The sequence below is a fragment of the Silurus meridionalis genome, chromosome 9 (assembly GCF_014805685.1).
Source record: "Silurus meridionalis isolate SWU-2019-XX chromosome 9, ASM1480568v1, whole genome shotgun sequence".
Lineage (NCBI taxonomy): Eukaryota > Metazoa > Chordata > Actinopteri > Siluriformes > Siluridae > Silurus > Silurus meridionalis.
This window is the reverse complement of record NC_060892.1, coordinates 6,149,539-6,169,335: the sequence shown is the minus strand read 5'-3', so window position 1 is coordinate 6,169,335 and position 19,797 is coordinate 6,149,539. Positions and strand designations below refer to the sequence as shown.

The window sequence follows — 19,797 nt, the reverse complement described above, 5'->3', positions numbered from 1 at the left end:
GTTTTTTTCCGTTTCAATATTTATTTAACAAAGATTTTTTTAGTATACACGTTTAAAGGCGATAACTATTCTACATTCAAAATAAATCGGTAGTAAATGTTTACTGTGGCCGTAGGCACAAGGTTAAAGCAGTGCTGAATCTTTAGTAGTTTAACTCTATTTTTATTAATGAATTTATATCTTTGGACATCTTATAAAATAAAAACATAATAATGAGTGCTGTATCTTCAAAGCCTATTTACACTAGTTTATTCTGCATGTTCCTAATTTTTATTTTTTTCAAACAAAATGGTTCTGGCTGTATCTTCCTTTCGGAGAGGACAAGCGATAACTCAAAGGACAAGAGAATGAGGTGCATGAGACTCTTGACAAACCAGCAACAGGTTCTTCATTGGGGACATTTGTCACTTTTTTTTTTTTTGAAGATTCTAAAAGGGGTTCTATTAAATACCTTATTTGTAAATTATAAGCTGTTCATTCATTGTAATGGGGTGTTTTGTCACATGACACATAACTTCTTTGAGTTGTCCAATTTGTTCAACGGATTTGTAATGGAAACGACACATATTGATGTAATTAAATAAATAAAAAATGTAATCTGTGCTGCATGTAAATAAACAAATGAATACAATGAATGTTGCATGCCGTTCCACAAATTTGCATTTCTGAAAGATACGCTCTCAGGATGTTTTTTTTTAAATTAGTCGCATTTGTACCGGCAATACATTTGTGACTGGAGCTTGTGTCATTGTCCAATTGCTTTTGGTGATGCACTTATTTCCAGTTGTTTACTTTTTGTAGTGCAAGTGATTTATCAGCAGATCACATTAACACGGTGACATGATAGATTTTTTTAATCTGTGATTGTTTGAGTAGTGTATTTTCACACCTGACCCTCTGCATGCTTGTAGCTTGCTTCAGGCTGTGGATGTTCTAGGACAAGGATCACATGCCATCTAACTTTATGACCAGGTGCTGGTGATTTACGTCGAGCCGTTAGTTGAAAGGGCAGAGATGGTTGTAGTGTAACATGTTCCAACTAGATTTCGGCAAAAAAAAAAAAAACGCTGGTGCTGATGTTTACTCAACTTTATTTAACTTTGACTCGTAATCGGTTTCATAGTTCACTCTTTCAACCGAGCTGTGAGTCACAGCCGATGCATCATGCGGCTGTGCACTTTAAAGTTTGGGAAGAATAGAAATGTCGCACAGGGTTTTTAACATGCGCATACAGCTGGGTCTCTTTCAGCATTACATCAGTTTCCTCTCCGCACATACTCAGTGAAGTGTTCCCATGTGACCAGTTTAGAAATGTGACACAGGCGATTGTGTAAACGCTGGAGTGATAGTTTCTCTGTTGTTGTCTGCAGAAAAGGTAGATAAAGGACGATAGAACAGTGACCATCAAGCAGATGAGAGTTTAATTATCAGCTCTCTGAATGTGTTGGTGCTTCTTGTAAAGTCTGCATTTCGGATTAAATCACCAAATTGGAAAGCTGAGAAAACATGAACATCCATTTATGAGATCGCTTACACACCAATTAAGTTCAAACTGCTGATGAATTTCAAAATTAAATAAAAGTTTGGTCAAAAGGATTAATATTTGAAACAGCCAGCCAATAGTATCACATACTAAGATTAATACTATTGCTACTAATAATGCTACTAAATTATAGTTAATGCTACTATTATACTACTACTATTACTATAACTACTACCGTCAATACTAATACTCCTTCCATATTTACTATAATTAATGCTACTTTTTTAACAGCTACTACTAAACCACTAATACAGTAATGGCTACGTTCCAAAACCGCCCACGATTAAACAAAAAAACGCGATAAACAGACGCCACCCCAAAAATGCTTTTATTTAATTTTATTTTAATTTACTGTATTATTGTTTTACTTTATTTTATAATTTAATGATATTTCTATTAATAAATTTCATTATTTTAACATAAAACGCATAAAAACAGGTGCCTATAAGTTTTTTTGCTATCGTGCTATCCGTGAGAGACCGGGAAAATCAGCCAAACGAATTAGTTATGTGGCAAATGCAATTCCGCGATAAACCTGGGGCGAGAGATTCGCGGTAAAGCGGGGGATTACTGTACTACTACTAATACTACCACTATAACTACTACTACTATTATTACAAATACTATTTCTATAATTACTTTAGTTAATGCTACTACTACTAATACTACTACTGTCGCTACTAATACTACTTTTATAATTACAGTAATTAATGCTACTAATACTACTACTGTTACTACTAATACTACTAATATTTCTATATTTACTATTATTAATGCTACTACTTTAACTACTTTAATGCTACTATTACTACTATTATAACTCATACTACTGCTACTAATATAACTAATATTACTATATCTACTAATGCTACTACTGTTATTACAACTAATACCACTACTATTGCTACTAATGCTACTATTACTACTGCTACTACTATAACTAATACTACTACTGCTACTACTGCTATATCCACTACAGTTACTACAAATTACCATACTAATCTCTCGAACTCTTGGATCAGTGTCCTCATCTAACAGAGTTCTTCCTTGTATGCGTTTGACATCTCGAGCTTTTAGCTATGCCGGCCCAATTTACGTGGAATTTACTTCCCTTTTGATAACAGCAACTCCTTTCTCTTGTTTGAAAACGCATATTTTCAGGCAGGTACATCATTGACGTTGTATATGTACGTCTTTTTGTTTGTTTAGTGTTTTCTTTGAAACTGCTTTTTCCTTTTAAACAATTTTGTACTGTTTTTTTTTTTATTGTAGGTCCTGGAAGGTACCTATAAACAAAATAATTTTTATTATTATTATTATTCCTAATATAGTTATAGCAGCTGAAACTTAATTGTGTTTTTTCATTAAATTGTTTTATGTATTTACTAATGTCATTATATATTGCTGATTGCAAGGGTTAAATCAAAGCAATGGCTTAATTATATTGTGATCGTCCAACAGAATTTAAAGTAATATATTTACATATTAATCCAATATGTTTTTTGAATGATAATACACTGTATGGACAAAAGTTTGTGTACACATGACCATAAGATTGGTATGTGGTTTTTGGACATCCTATTCCACATTTAGTACCTGTTTGCTGTTTTCATAATCTCCACTCTTTTGGGTACTGATGTAGTAGAGGCGAGGAGACAGTCAGAGGAGGTGCAGTCAGGTGTCCCAGTCATTTTTCTGTATAGAGTATTCTGACAACAGCCACAATCATAGACATGGGACATGCGGCAGATGACGTTAATCACATCAGCTTTATCCAGAGTGTGTTAAGTGACGCAGGAAAGGAAATAAACAGCGTCTGCTGAACGAACACAATAAATAATGAGCGGCTTTATGTTGTGAAGAGTGATAACACCGAGTTCTCTGTGTGTTTGTTTAGCAGCAGCTTGTGTACGTGGAGAAAGCAGCGTGTGAGAGTCAGAGGTTAATCGACTCTCTCTCTCTCTCTCTCTCTCTCTCGCTCTCTCTCGCTCTCTCTCGCTCTCTCTCGACCCGTTTCTCTTTCTCTCTGTTTCTATATCGCTCTGTGTCTCTGTCTCTCTCTCTCTCTATGCTGAGGCAATAATGTTTCCTGTTTTTTTTCCCCCTGAGGAGTGTGTGTATAGTGACGTGTTCTACGCTCTGTCAATAAATCAGCACTGATGGCTGACTGGCAGATTTCAGCATGGATGACAAAGTCGCAGTAGTCTTTTATTACGGGAGAAACATGCACGGTGTGTGTGTGTGTGTGTGTGTGTGTTGGATCACAAAGATATTAGACAACTACAAGTGAACATAAACCATAAATAGTCTTCAACTATATGTACTTTCCATGTGTATATGTTTGTCTGTGCGTTTGTCTGCCACGAGGCGAATTCAATTTGCAACTTTTACAGGAAATTTGAAGAATTGTAATTAGAAGAAATTGCAGAATGCAGAAATTTCCTGTTTGTCTGTCCATTCTTATATTTGTTGGTCGGTCTGTCTATCTTTCCATATATCCATTCACCTGTATGTCTGTATAGCTCTCCATCTGTCTGTGTGTGTGTGTGTGTGTGTGTGTGTGTGTGTGTGTGTGTGTGTGTGTGTGTGTGTGTCTGTCCATGTCTGGGTCTGTCTGACTTTTTATGTGTCTGTGTCCATGTGTATGTCTGTTTGTCTGTCAGATGAGGCGAATTCAATTTGCACACGTTTGCTTTTTTTTACAGGAAATGTAAGGAATTGTATTATTACAAAAAAAAAAAAAAGTCAATTATCTATATTCTGGGATCTTCCTCTGTAATATAATGATATGATCATTAAAAAAAGAGTAAAATAAGTTTAAATGTAATTGAAAGTATGGACATTAAACTATTACCGTATTTTTCGGACTATACGCCGCTACTTTTTTCCCACGTTTTGAACCCCGCGGCTTAAACAACGAAGCGGCTTATTTATGAATTTTTCCTGGGTTTTTCCCGGTTTCACAAACTTCAAGCCAAAGAACTGAACCCCATAACATTAGACCAATGAAATTTCCGAACGGAAACGGAAAATGCACCTCACCTGTGTTCTGAGCTGCACGGCATCGGGAGAAAAAAAGTTTTTTTTTAAACGCACGACGATGATAAACTCCCGAGAGAAATAGTTGTGAAAGGAAGGAGGAAGACAGTGAACAATGACTTACTTGGTCGGCTACTGTTTAGATACAAGCCGTTGTAGCGCGTTGAGTCTGGGTGAAGGGAGAGCTTGCTAACTCCAGTTGCAACAAAAATCATATAAGCACAGACAGGTTTCCAAAACTCGTGCTTTTTAATTTTTCTTGGCAACAGCGTTACGGGTTAGTCAAAGAAACTTAGAAATCAGCATCAGAAAATAATAAGGACATATTCCTTTGTCTTGAACACTGTAATAGTGGAAAAATGCAGTGCCAGGCTATTTCCAAAATGCCGCTCTGCTCCTAAAGGAAACGCAACATATTTTACCCGTTACACCGTGTGTAATGTGTCTTTCGTTAAAGCCTGTGTAAAGTACATTAGTGTAGACGGCTTATAGACAGGTGCGGCTTATTTATGTCAAAATAAAAATATTTGTAAAATTCAGTGGGTGCGGTCTTATATATGGGTGTGCTTTATAGTCCGGAAATTACGTTACTTATTTTTTATTTTTCTTATCATTTCTTCTTCTTCTTTTTAGTATTAGTATTATTGTGATCATTTGTAGTAATAAAATTAACTAGGAGTGAAAAATATAAATAGATGCTTTCCATCAGTAATGTTGGTATTGTGTGTGTGTGTGTGTGTGTGTGTGTGTGTGGGTGGGTGGCGCGACACACACACACACACACGCACACAACACACACACCACACGTGCATGAGGAATTGCGACTCGGCTGATGTATAGGTGTGATAAGTATTTGAGTCCCAGGTGTTAGGGTGAAGTGTCTGCCTCCAGCTTCCTGTGTAGGAGCTGTTACTATAGAAATGTAACCTACTCCATCCTGCTCGACTGTCAGAGCCTTTGTTTCAGAAAGCCATCAGACCCATCAGGATGTGGAGTGTAAGGAGGGAGTGGTTTAAACATGCAGATTAGAGAAGCGCAGCATTTCCATGTGCGTTCTGGAGTCTGGGGAAGGAGCTTCAAATTGATTAAGAACATTAGAGAAAATTTTTATCCCAGAATGCATCACTGCCTGCTGATTTGCTTTTCACTCAGATATGTTTGCTTTGTGTGGATCATCAGAAAACATGTTTCTGTTGGTCTGTCTGTCTGTCTGTCTTTCCATCTATCCATCAACCTGGCTGTCTGTCTTTTTGTCTCGCTGTGTCTGTTTGTCTGTTCAGGTCTGTGTGTTTGTCTTTCTATTTCTCTCTGTTTATTTTTTTTATTTTTTATTTGTCTGTCTATCGAGTGTTCGTTGTGTCTCTCTAGTTTTCTCTGTGTGTCTGTCTGTCTGTTTGTCTATTTGACAACATCTGCTGATCCATATTTTCTTTGTGCTCATTTGTTTTTTTGCTTGCTGTCTTTATTATTATTTTGTGGTTTATTTGTGTGATTTGTTTGTGTAAAGTGTAAATAGGCATGAGGTCCCGCAGCCTGGTGTTTTTGGGCTGTTGCTGCTGCTGTTGTTGTTGTATACTGCGGCTTTTGGCAGCGAGTCAAACGCACCGATATTCAAAGCAGCTCTCACACAGGTCCAAGGCTGAAAACGTGTATTTTGTTTTAGAGGAGGAAAGGTGTTAGACTGTGTAATTTGTAGACACAAACACACACACACATGTTGAACATTGAAACAGTCCAATAAAATATGCAAAACATCCTCCCTAAAATATAGGAGATGAGCCAGGCTCTTTGAACTTCTTTCTTCGTTAAAGTCACAAAACTAATGAAGATACAAGTATGGGATTAAACACTTGTTTGTCATTGCAACACACACACACACACACACACACACACACACACACACACACACACCCCTACCTTAAATTCCTTTGTGTATTTGTTTGTGACCTCTGACAGACAGTTTGAAGGTGAAATGTTTAAACACTCTGTACTCACACACTCGTTCATTTACTCGTACTCTTTCACTCGCTTCCTCACTCACACACTCGTTCACTCACTCGCATACTCTCATTCACGCACTCATACACTCACACTTATTCACTCACTCACTCACTCACTCACTTACACACTCTCACACACTCACTCGCACTCTCATTCACTCGCTCACACACTCACACACACTTTTATTCACTCACTCACACACTCACTGCACTCTCATTCACTCGCTCACACACTCACACACACTTTTATTCACTCACTCACACTCTCACACACTCTCACACTCACTGCACTCTCATTCACTCACTCACTCACACACACTTTTATTCACTTACTCACACTCTCTCACACACTCACTGCACTCTCATTCACACTCTCACACACTCACTTGCACTCTCATTCACACTCTCACACACTCACTTGCACTCTCATTCACACACTCTCACACACTCACTTGCACTCTCATTCACTCACTCACACTCACTGCACTCTCATTCACTCTCTCACACACTCACTCGCACTCTTATTCACTCACTCACACACTCTCACACTCACTCGCACTCGTTTACTCTCACACACTCACTTGCACTCTCATTCACTCACTCACACACTCGTTCACTCACTCGCATACTCTCATTCACGCACTCATACACTCACACTTATTCACTCACTCACACTCTCACACACTCACTCACTCTCATTCACTCGCTCACACACTCACACACACTTTTATTCACTCACTCACACACTCACTGCACTCTCATTCACTCGCTCACACACTCACTGCACTTTTATTCACTCACTCACACACTCTCACACACTCTCACACACTCACTGCACTCTCATTCACTCTCTCACACACTCACTCGCACTCGTTTACTCTCACACACTCACTTGCACTCTCATTCACACACTCTCACACTCACTTGCACTCTCATTCACTCACTCACTCACTTACACACTCTCACACTCACTCGCACTCTTATTCACTCACTCACACACTCTCATACACTCACTCGCACTCTCGTTTACTCTCACACACTCATACACACTCAATCGCACTCTCATATACTCTCTAACAGACTCTCACACTCACTTACACTCATAGCTTAAATACACAGTGTTCTTTGGCTCCGCCCCAAACCCCAATTAATTTTGAAGTCAGGACCTGACCTTTCTCTTCTTCTCCCCTCCTTCAGTCTGCTCCAGCAAAGACATCCGGAACGACGTGGCCAACCTGCGCTCTCTTGAAAACTGCACTGTGATCGAGGGCCACCTCAAGATCCTGCTCATGTTCAAGACTCGAGCTGAGGATTTCCGTGGCCTGACTTTCCCCAAGCTGGTGATGATCACTGACTACCTGCTGCTGTTCCGCGTCTATGGTCTAGAGAGCCTGGGGGATCTGTTCCCCAACCTCACGGTCATCCGCGGCAACAACCTGTTCTTCAACTATGCCTTGGTGATCTTCGAGATGCTGCAGCTGAAAGAGGTGGGGCTGCATGGCCTGATGAACATAACTCGTGGTGCTGTGCGCATGGAGAAGAACCCTGACCTCTGCTACCTCTCCACCCTCGACTGGTCCAAAATCATTGACTCAGTGGAGGACAACTACATTGTGTTGAACAAAAACGAGCGCGAGTGCGGCGACATCTGTCCTGGAACCATCGCCGGAAAGATCACTTGTGTCCAGACCACCATCAATGGCAATTTTGGAGAACGTTGCTGGAACCACGAATATTGCCAGAGAAGTGAGTGTTTCCTTTTCATGTGTGTTTTAGGTTTGAATGCTCTAGGGCTGTGATTGGATAAGAAGTACTTTATCTTTATTAAAGAGCAATACGAAACATACAAGAGAAAATAAGACGGGTCTTTTAAAATGAACAAGTAATTTGTTTCCTTTTAAGAAAACATTTTTATTGCTGAAATTACATACAAATACAAATATAAAAATACATTTCAGATGACTATAAAAATAAAATTTAGTTAAAAAAAAAAAAAAAAGTTAAAAAAAGTAAACAAATTTACTTTTTTTCTCGTAAACAGCCAACATTTCTAGTGCATCCACCGGTAACCGGGTTGTTAAAGTTTGAAGTTGTTGGTGTATGAACAAGGTTCCTCTGCTTCATGTGTCTTGTTCCGTCTCCTCCAGAGATACATGTTAGACTGAGTTCTCTATCTATCTGTCTGTCTGTCTGTCTGTCTGTCTGTCTGTCTGTCTGTCTGTCTGTCTGTCTGTCTGTCTGTCTGTCTGCTTTCCACTGTGACATGATGGATGACTTATTTCCATAGCGACCAAAAAATTTGTGCTTTAAATCATCAAGTAAAGAAAATGAAACACGCTAATGGCTGCCCAACAAAATCATCATACGACGTGACTTTTTGGTCACATTATCACCCTGTCGTGTTTTTGTCAGCTCATACAAGTTGTCCCCATCCTGTCACTGTATTAGGAAACCATTACTTTTAGAAATTAAATGTATGCTGTCTGGCAGGCTGCCGTTTTACACTTTGCCTTACATCAATTCTGTGTTAAAAAAAAACCTCATGAAAAAAAAAGATGTATTTCACGTTTTGCAATATCGTGCAATATAGACACAAAAAAAGTTAGTCGCCAGTGTTTTAGCCTTAAAAATAAGCAAAAAATATTTCTAACTAGATTTCATATTTATTTGTAAAACTCCTGCAAGTTGATCAAAGGGCTGAACTGTAATAAAAGCAGTGGTGAACAGTAATGAAGTAAAGATAATTCGTTAACGTACTTCATTAATGTACAGATATGTGAAAAAAGCTTCTGAAGTATTGCCATTTGGTGGGACTTTTACTTTAACATCACTACATTTTAAAGTCAAATATTTGACTTTTTACTCAAACACATTTTGCTAAATCAGTTGTTTCTTTTTTGTTTATGAGTGGATAAAAACTTAACCTGTCAAACACGCTGCAATCCACCAACCACGGTCGAGTGCTCGCTCTGTTTAATACTTGTTTTAAATGCCTCTTAGTGGTATCTATTCAGCACAAACATACAGTTCAGCATCAGTTCCACACCAAGCAGAACATCTCGAGAGGAATAAATAATAGAAGAAACTCCTGACTCTTAACTTGCTACAACATCCATGGGCTTTTTTTGGGTGATTCTTTTGAAGTACCGTAATTTCAAGACTATAAAGCGCACTCTTATATAAGCCGCACCCACTGAATTTTACAAAGATTTTTATTTTGAACATAAATAAGCCGCACCTGTCTATACCTGAAACTAATGAACTTTACACAGGCTTTAACGAAAGACAGTGTCTGTTACACGGTGTAACAGGTGAAATATGTTGTGGCTCCTTTAAGAGCAGAGCGGCATTTTGGGAATAGCCTGCTGCCGCTTTTTTCCACTACTTCTGCATGTGTGCAAGACTGAGCAATATGTCCTTATTATTTTCTGATGCTCATTTCTAAGTTTCTTTGACTAACCCGTAACGCTGTTGCCAAGAAAAATAAAAAAGCATGAGTTTTGGAAACCTGTCTGTGCTTATATGATTTCTGTTGCAACTGGAGTTAGCGAGCTCTCCCTTCACCCAGACTCAACGCGCTACAACGGCTTGTATATAAACAGTAGCGTTTCATTGCTTCGCCTGAACCCATTCGGCAATTTCATTGTTCTAATGTTTTGGTGCTCAGTTTTTTGGCTTGAAGTTTGTGAAACCAGGAAAAACCCAGGAAAAATCCATAAATAAGTTTAAAACGTGGGAAAAAAGTAGCGGCTTATAGTCCGGAAAATACGGTAGTTAAAAAAATTTTTTTGGGCTCATAATAATTTGAATAGATATCAGTGTTTGACTCATTAATATTATTCTATTAATAGATCGATGTGGTAAGAGTAACAGAGTCTTTTCCACATAAACTGAGTTGATTAAGTAAAGAGTCTTGTAACAAAAATGATCATAGGAAAATTACAGCCATAATAAAAGTCATTTAGATACTTAGTAACATTTGAATGCAAATACTTTTGTACTTTTACTCAAGTTAAAATTGAAAGAAGCACTTTTACATATATTTTACCGAGTACATGGTTTGTGTACTTCATCCACCAATGAATATAGCAGCGTTCAACATACAGACGAATCACAGTACAGGTGATTACGTTTATCTCTTCAATATATCAAACACTAGACCAAACAAACAAAGTCTCAAGTTTAGCCCTCAGAGCTGTCATTGTTCTCTGATCTGAAGGCATCTCACAGAAGGTCCGATGTGGAAGTAGTTGCCGGTTTGTTTAAAAAATAATAAGTAAATCAATTCTATATCCGACTTGAAGCCGAGGTGGTTACGTTTGAGGGAAATTGACCTCTTCTTATGTTTCCTGTAATAACCCACGTGTACGTCTTCACTGAGGTAAACAAATTGAAGTTGATGTGTTTTCTAAGGCAACTGGAAAGCCTCAGCTTCTTGAAGAAATGCTGCTTTTTTTAAATAGCAAAAACACTTAAACATGTAAAGTGTCACCTGTGAGTTGTCTGTGTGTGTGTGTGTGTGTGTGTGTGTCTTGATGGTGGTGTAGTGTGACATTTCCTTAGCATGTGTTCTTCCTTGCTGATGGAATAACACACTCCCCTGGTAGTAAACACACATTTGCAATGCAAAGTGGCGCTGTAACAGGAGTGAGAGAGTGTGTGTTTGTGTGTGTGTGTGTGTGCACGCGTATAGGGGGCTTTAATGATGAAACGCAGCACTTTTGCCGACAATCCAATTTTTTTCAATCAACAAAGACTACTGCTTCTACTTCATATCTGATCGTAGTTGCATGTAGCGTTCTGGAGATGCAGTCACCGGACCTCACACCTCACACCTTCACCCTCGCCACCTGCTAACTGGGGTGTGACCGAGGAAATCAAACCAGAGGCCGGGAATTGGCTACAAGTAAATTAGGGTAAATTAGGGAAAAGAATCCCCACCCTACCAGAGCAAGACGAAGGTGGAAAAAAGATTGTGACCTCATGGGAGAGGTGTTCAGGTGCCAGGCCGCTCGTTTAAGAGTGAGGAGATCCGATTCTCTCGCGTTCGTCCTTCACACTGCATCATGTGATCAGGTGAAGGGGTTTGTACAAGTGTTGACAAAAGCCAAGCACCGTTTCTGGAGGATGATGCAATGGCAGGAGTGGAGTGAATTTAGGGGGAATGGCTTTAAACACACACACACACACACACACACACACTCCTGTTACAGAAGCTGAGAGAGTGAGTAAGTGCTGAGAGATTCCTCTTCAGGACGACTTTGGTTACACTTGCACTAAAATATTTGATTGCTTTTCTGCAATGAAATGACCCGAGTGTGTGTTAATAGTTCAGTGATGATGATGATGATGATGATGAAGCCTGCAGGCAGTTGAACTCTAATACACTCGGCTCAGACCAACAGAAATGAACGAAAGTTTGTAAACACCTAGTCTTTTATGGATTTTGAGAGACACATGCGTGTTCCTTTTGTTTCATTGCAACAAACTAGGTCAGTTAATGTTGTGAAGATTTTCTTTGACCAAACAAATATATTAATTACCAGATGTTGCACTTTATCTTCATTGCAAAATCCTCCCTTAGCGTGAATAACAGCTTTGCACTCACTCGACATGCGGACTTTCGTCTGAAATACTTTGCCATGCCTCTGGTAAAAATGGCCAAAGCTGTTCTTCACTAGTTGAAGTAGAGGTTTCTTTCTGAACTTGTGCTCCCTTTTATCCAAGAGCAGTTCAATAGGTTTTAGGTGCGGTCACTGGGCAGGCCATTCCACAGTGTTGAATTATTGAATGGTAGAAATGCTGGTTCAGGATTCCTTTCATTTTCTAGAATAAGTCCCCAAGCCATTAAGCTTCCACCTCCATGTTTGATTGTGGGTGTGAGACAGTCTGATAGCGTTTTCTCTCCTTTTCTCAGCCTTATATAAGTTCATCTTCAGAGACAAAAATGTCAAAAAATCTGTCCAGAGAACTAACTTCTGCTTATTCACTGTCCAATTCTTTTGATCTAGCATAGAAATATATTGTCTACCCAGGAGTTTCAGAAACTGGTGATCAGTATGGGCTATAATATCGTTATTTGTTATTTTTTAAATTACTGTTCATAATTTAGCATAATGGAGCCGTTAAAGGTTCCCTAGTGTATAAACTATACAGTATATATTAGGGGTGTAACGATACACAAAATTCACGATTCGGTACGTACCTTGGTTTTTAAGTTCGTTACAGTTAGGGGGGAAGAAATGCAAAACATAAATTGCTTGACGTCTTTATTAACAGTTTATTATTGTTAATATTTGTGAGCATCTATATTTTACATTTTTATATGTCTATACATTTACATTTCTATAATAAAACAATTTTAATTAAAATTCCTTTTGGGTTAAATGATATATAAAATAATGTATTATAATATAAAAATTAAGTAGAATAAATCAAATTAATACAACGCACCTTTAATTATAATGATTAAATTGACACATATTGCATTAGTAAAATAAAATTAAATACATTGAAAATGTAATTAGTTTACATTTGTTAGAGCCCATGTGGTAATACAGGGGTGTGTGTGTGTGTGTGTGTGTGTGTGTGTGTGTGTGTGTGTGTGTGTGTGTGTGTGTGTGTGTGTGTGTGTGTGTGTGAGATATGATCTACTTAACTGTTTTACTTATTTTAGCATACTTTACTAAATGCCTCATTCTTTCCATCCAATGCTAGCGCTATGGATTCTTTTACGTTTTCATAGATGAATCAAACAAATTTTATTTCGGGTACGGAGTGAATAGCCACAGTGACACTGCGCTAACTTAAATTTTATATATATATATATATATATATATATATATATATATATATATATATATATATATATATATATATATATATATTTATTTGCCTGCCATTGTTGTGCATGTTTTCAAGTTAATAATAAAAATAATGTGCTGAAAGTGCGAGGCGGAGACTAAACTAACTTGTGGTCCGGCACTTATTACGGTCCTGAAGGAACTCAGATTTAAACTATGTTCCTCACGTAAAAAGGATTGCTTATATATATATATATATATATATATATATATATATATATATATATATATATATATACACCGTGTGTGTGTGTGTGTTTGGCAGTGGGCAGAGCATACGCTGCTACGAATGCCTGTCTCTCAAATGTTAAAATATTTTTACAATTTTGTCATTGTAAGATCGAAAAAATCGTAAATCGAACCATCGTATCTTGGGGACCATCTGCATAATATAATAATAATGGGGACATAAAATATATAATTTAATGATATTAAATTGACATTAGTAATGTCCAATATATGATGTTAATGTTGAATACAATATAAATGTTGTAATTACATAAGTAAAAAAATTATATTTATAATGTTTATTAGTTTTTATTATATTTAATAATATATTGATATCAGTGTCATTAATGTATTAAAATTAAGCGTAAACTGTAATAAACTCTGACGGAAGTTGACAGCATTGTACTTGTTTAGAAGTTTTGGCACCCTGTGTGTTCTTTCTTTCTTTTGTTTATTTTTTTGTGTGAAGAAGTTTCTTCTCTTCTTTTAAAAAAAAAATTCTCGTTTTAATTTTCTTTAATTGTTTTTCTTGTTTTCTGTTCTCTTTCCTCCAGTTGGATTTAAATTCTTAATATGTTCTTTTTCCCCTGTCAAAAACATTTATTGTTTGCTTTTTCTTTGCTCTCTCTTACTATTTGTATTTTTATATATATATATATATATATATATATATATATATATATATATATATATATATATATATATATATATATTCTTTCCTTTTTATTGTATTTTGCTGCTGTATTTCTCTTGTTTGCTTCACTGTGAGGTGATAAACAGAACCCGTGCCTCTGTTTGCGGTGGTTTCCTCTTTCTCTCTGTGATGGTTACGTTAAGAGTGAGAAAACAACAAGAGCAGGCGCACACACTCACACACACACTCACTCACTCACACACACACACACACACACACACACACACACACACACACACACACACACACACACACACAGCATTGCTCTTGTGGTTAAATAAGTGATATTTCTCCTCGGGCACAGCATGTTCTGGCACTCCGTGTTATGCAACCACTGCTTTTCAGGGTCAAAGTTCACAGTCGCGCTTCTGTAGTTGTAACCGCTTCTCCCTCTGCCCTCGTAACGGCGGCTCATTCCTCAAACTGCACTTCAGCTCCGATTAACAGTAAAATAGTTTATTTAAACCAGTTTTCTGTGTGTGTGTGTGTGTGTGTGTGTGTGTGAGTGTGAGTGTGTGTGCACAGAACTCTGTCTGATGTAATCTCACAGCTGTAAAGTGTAAGTGAGCAGATGATTGGGTTTGTTGAGTTGAAGTGGAACGTGTCACATCAGAGAATAAACCATAAACCGCTCTGCTCTGCCCCGGGGTCTCAACAGCCTCATACAACCTGCTCTTCTTTTCTCTTCTCTTCTCTTCCTTTACCTCTCTCCCTCTCTCTCTATCTTTCTTCTTCTTATCCTCCCTCACTTTCTCTTTCACCTCTCCGCTCTAAACGGCCTCCTACAGCGACCATCCTGCTCTTCTCTTCTCCTGTTTCTTCTCTTCTTCCTTCCTCCCTCCTCTCTCCTTCTCTCTCTCCTCTTCCTCTTTCAGTCTCTTACATTCTTTCCTTCTCCTCATGCTTCTCCTCCTCTTCTTCCTCACTTACTCTCTGCTCTGTCCCAAGTTCTCACCAGCCTCTCCTCCCTCTCTTTCGGTCCTTCTCTTCCTCCTGCCCCTCCCTCTAGCTTTTTCTTTTCATCCTCTTCCTCTCTTCTCATTTTCTCTCCTGTTTTCCACGCATTCACTTACTCCTCTTTTCCCCTCCTGCTTCTCCTCCTCTTCCTCCCTCACTTTCTTATTCTCCTTCTCCCCACGCTCTCTTTCACTTCTCTCACTCTCTGCTCTGCTCAGTTCTCACCGGCTCTCCTCTGCTCCTTCTCCTGTCTCTCATCCTCTGCTTCCTCCCTCACTCTCTTCTCTTCCTCCCTTCTTTCACTCTCTCTTTCACCTCTCTAACTAATTGCTCTTGTCTCAAGTTCTAACCAGCCTCAAACAGCCATCATACTGCATCCTTCTCTCCTCCTGCTCTCGTCTGCCCCTTCCTCCTTCACTTTCTCTTCATCTCTTCATCCCTCACTCTCTTCTTCTTCTCCATTATGCTCTCCTCTCCTCCTCCTTCACTCTCATCCTTTTCTCTTTCCTTCTTTGACAACATAAAAAAGTTTGTTTGAAGTCTTTGCAAATGTATTAAAAATAAAAACGAAAAAAGAAAATCACATGAATCACATTCACAACCCTTGCTCAATGCCGAGTGCTGCAGAGATGGTTGTTCTTCTGGAAGGTTCTCCTCTCTCTACAGAGAAACGCTGGAGCTTTTTCAGAGTGACCATCGGGTTCTTGGTCACCTCCCTGACTAAATCCCTTCTTCCCTGATCGTGCAGTTTGGTCAGGTGGCTCCTCTCTAGGAAGAGTCCTGGTGGTTCCAAACTTCTTCCATGTAAGGATGACTGAGGGCACTGTGCTCGATAGGACCTTAAATGCTGCAGATATTTTTCTGTCCACTTCCCCAGATCTGTGCCTCAATACAGTCTGGTCTCGGAGGTCTACAGACAATTCTTTTGACTTCATGGCTTGGTTTGTGCTCTGACATGTTAACTGTGGGAACTTCTATAGACCGGTGTGTGTCTTCCCAAACCATGTCCAATCAGCTGAATATACCACAGGTGGACTCCAGTCAAGATGCAGAAACATCTCAAGGATGATCAGTGGAAACAGGATGCACCTGAGTTTAATTGCGAGTGTCATGGAAAAGACATTTGGGTCATTTATTTAGTTTTAAACGTTTCTCGTTTCTCTTCATGTGTCTTCTCCAGAAACTTTTCTTCCTTTCTGCGTTTTTTTTTCCTCCTATTCCTTTTTTAATTGTCCATCACTAATTCTTTTTTCTCTTTTTTTTTTTTTTTGCTTATTTCGGCATCTTTTTTTTTTCTTTCTGTTTTTTTTTTTTTGTTTGTTGTTTTGTTCGAGCTCTAGTTTTTACTTTGTAGCGGCCGTTAGCTGAAGAGGTGAAGTGGGAGGGGAAAAAACTGAAAGCATTCCTAACCCAGTTCCCAGTAACTCTAACACACACACACACACACACACACACACACACACACACACATCACACTCGTACTCACTTACTCGTCAGGGTGGGGGGTTTTCTCCTCCACTCCCCACTTCCAGGGAAAGTGCCCTGACGAGGGCAGATAAGAACCTCGATCGCACTTGCTATGCGTGTTAGCATCTTTTGCTACGTTCAACTCTGTGGGTGTGTGTTTTTCCAATTATTTTAGGGCAGTGTAAGTTAATCAAGGCCACTGCGTGTGTGTGTGTGTGAAATGTTAATCTCTCAGGCATGACATGTTATGTCATGTATGGCATGTTATTGCCTCGGCCATTCTAAGTGCCGTTAGCTCAGTGTTCAGGGAACTTGGCTACAACTCAAGACGTCATGAGTTTAATACCAGCTGCTGTAATGCCACGCTGTCCTTGAGCTAGGGCACTTGATCTACACTTCCTCCAGAGGGAGCCCTCTTCTGTCTCCCAGCACTCTTTCATTTTTTTTGCTCCACACCACCTACTTCCTGCGTCGTGTCTATTACAGTGTACGCAAAAGCTTAAACGTTAAAGATCTGCTTCCTGTTCTCGGCACATCACATCGCTTCTGATTGGTCAGAAGGTGTTGATTCATTTCCTAAAACAGCAGCCCTGACTGGAGTGCGTCCGATTTAGAAAGTTGTCGTTTCTACGGCAACGGTGTGTTCACAGAAGACAGATGTAATTTTTGTTGTGCTAATTTCGAGGTGAGACCAGTTTCGACTTCATATAACCCCTGGGTTATATGACCTGTATGGTGTAGTGTTTTGTTGATCATGTGACCGGTGTAGTGTTGGTTATATGACCGGTATGGTGTAGTGTTTTGTTGATTACTGGACATATGACCTGTGTAAGGTAGTGCAAGTCACATCACCAGTGTAGTATAGTGTTGGTTTATATGACCTGTGTAGTGTTTGTCACATGACCAGTGTTTAGTAGTGTGATGATGTGAACAAAAGCATTTTTACAGATTAAATGGTGAATTTCTAAGCTTATATATAATATATATGTGCATAATTTATCTGAATAATTTAAATATTACTGTAGGATTGGGACACGTCCCTCTCTAACCTTCCACATGAGCATAATCTGTCAGTACTTTTCCACCTCTGGAGTAGGGGTGTCGTTTCTTTTGTCCATTATGCAAATATACCACGTCTGCGAGTCCAGCCGAGACGAAGAGCTTTTTATTCATCACTCGGAGGAAGAGCGGTGATGCTTGTTCCTTGTACACACACACACACACACACACACACACACACACACACACACACACACACACTCAGCGTGATGTTCTGTTCCCTCGTCCTAATGGGAGAGAAATGAAAGTCCATTTCAGTGTTGACGTCTTTTAATCAGCTGCTTAGAGATAAAACACAGAGACACGAGAGATGGTCATCTGAGGAAAACAACTCACCGTTACATTGTTGTTGATGTAATGTGTCACTTATTATTTACTTGTTTGTTTTTTTGTTTACTTGCTTCCATGCATACTGGCTGAATTTGTGTATTTATTTGTCAATTAGTTTTTTGTTAAATGTATTCATATAACAGCAAGAAAAATTGAACAGAGATAGTTTGATGGTCATAGACAGTAATATTTAACACTTACAGTTATATAGTATTTATATATCATAAGTCTGTTTTTATATTATGATATTGTTTATATACATTGTCAAATTTGTATTTATTTATGAGCTGTGTGTCCGGTACCTTTCCTTTTTCTACATCTTAATTTTTTATTGAAGTATATGTATATGAGCAAAAGTATTGGGACACCCGACACCATTCTTAGCCAAACTGTTGACACAAAGCTGGAGGCACACAATTGTGTAGGACGTCTCTGGATGCTGTAGAATAAAAGTTTACCTTTACTTGAACTAAGAGACCCCAAGTTCCCAATGTTCTAGCATGACACTGCTTCTATGCACAAAGCCAGCTTCATGAAGATATGCTTTACATGGGTTGGAGTGGAAGATTTCCTGATATAGAGCCCTGACCTTCAACCCTATTGAACACCTTTTGGATGAATTGGAATGCTGACTGCACCCCAGGATTCCTCACCTCACCTACATCAGTTACCTGACTTTACTAACTGCCTTGTGGCTGAATGAGCACAAATCTCCACACTTCATAATCCAGTGGAACATCTTCCTGGAGGTTACAACAACGAATGAGGAGTAAATGTGGAACATACAAGGCACAAACTAATCTTATAGTCAGTTGTCCACAAACTTTTGTCCATGTAGTGTAAGTTCCGTGTTTTATTACTCTTCCTTATGTCTCTACACACACTGTGTGGACGTATAGAACAGAATAAGATGAACGCATGGTTAGTTTTACTACCATTGTTTGTGGGATGCACCTGCAGGTAGGAGTGGGGAAGTGAAGGAACATCGGCGTGCACACACACACACACACACACACACACACACACACACACACACACACACACACACACACACACAAATAATTTATTGGTTGTAGGTTGAATATGAATTGTTGCTTTGCTGTGTGTGTGTTCACTGTTATAATATGTGTGTTTATTGTGTATTATACTGTGCAATTGACAACACACCCCTGGGGTCTTCACCTCTGTGTACTTGTATGAGGATTTGTGTGTGTGTGTGTGTGTGTGGTGGGTTTGCGTTTGTATATATGTAAACCATCGCTATAGGTGTGCACCTGGATGAAGTTTGGGTGTGTTAGCTGTCTGATTTCTGCAAGACATGGTGTTGTGTGTGTGTGTGTGTGTGTGTGTGTGTGTGTGTGTGTGTGTGTGTGTGTGTGTAAACGAGAGAGAAAGGAAAGAGAGACATGTACGGTGCATCATGGAGCTAACCTGCTTCTGAGTTGTATTTGGATCACAGTGTAAATCGCATTGGATTAGTCGTGCGTGTGTGTGCGTATGTGTGTGTGTTTTGCTACACCAGACTCCATTCATTAGCGTAACAGGAAGCCTCGAGGGATCCGGAGGCCTCGTTATCAATGACTGTGCATTTAAAAGGCTTATTTACATAACACCAAC

At 38.9% G+C, this 19,797-nt stretch overlaps 1 protein-coding gene across 1 annotated transcript in view; it reads left to right on the top strand.

Moving 5' to 3' along the window:
* insrb (insulin receptor b) overlaps window positions 1-19,797 on the top strand; it is a 90,168-nt gene that overhangs the window by 15,847 nt on the left and 54,524 nt on the right. The window contains exon 2 of the mRNA XM_046857519.1: window positions 7,780-8,328. Coding sequence (XP_046713475.1) covers window positions 7,780-8,328 — 549 coding nt within the window. The remainder of the gene's footprint in view (window positions 1-7,779; window positions 8,329-19,797) is intronic.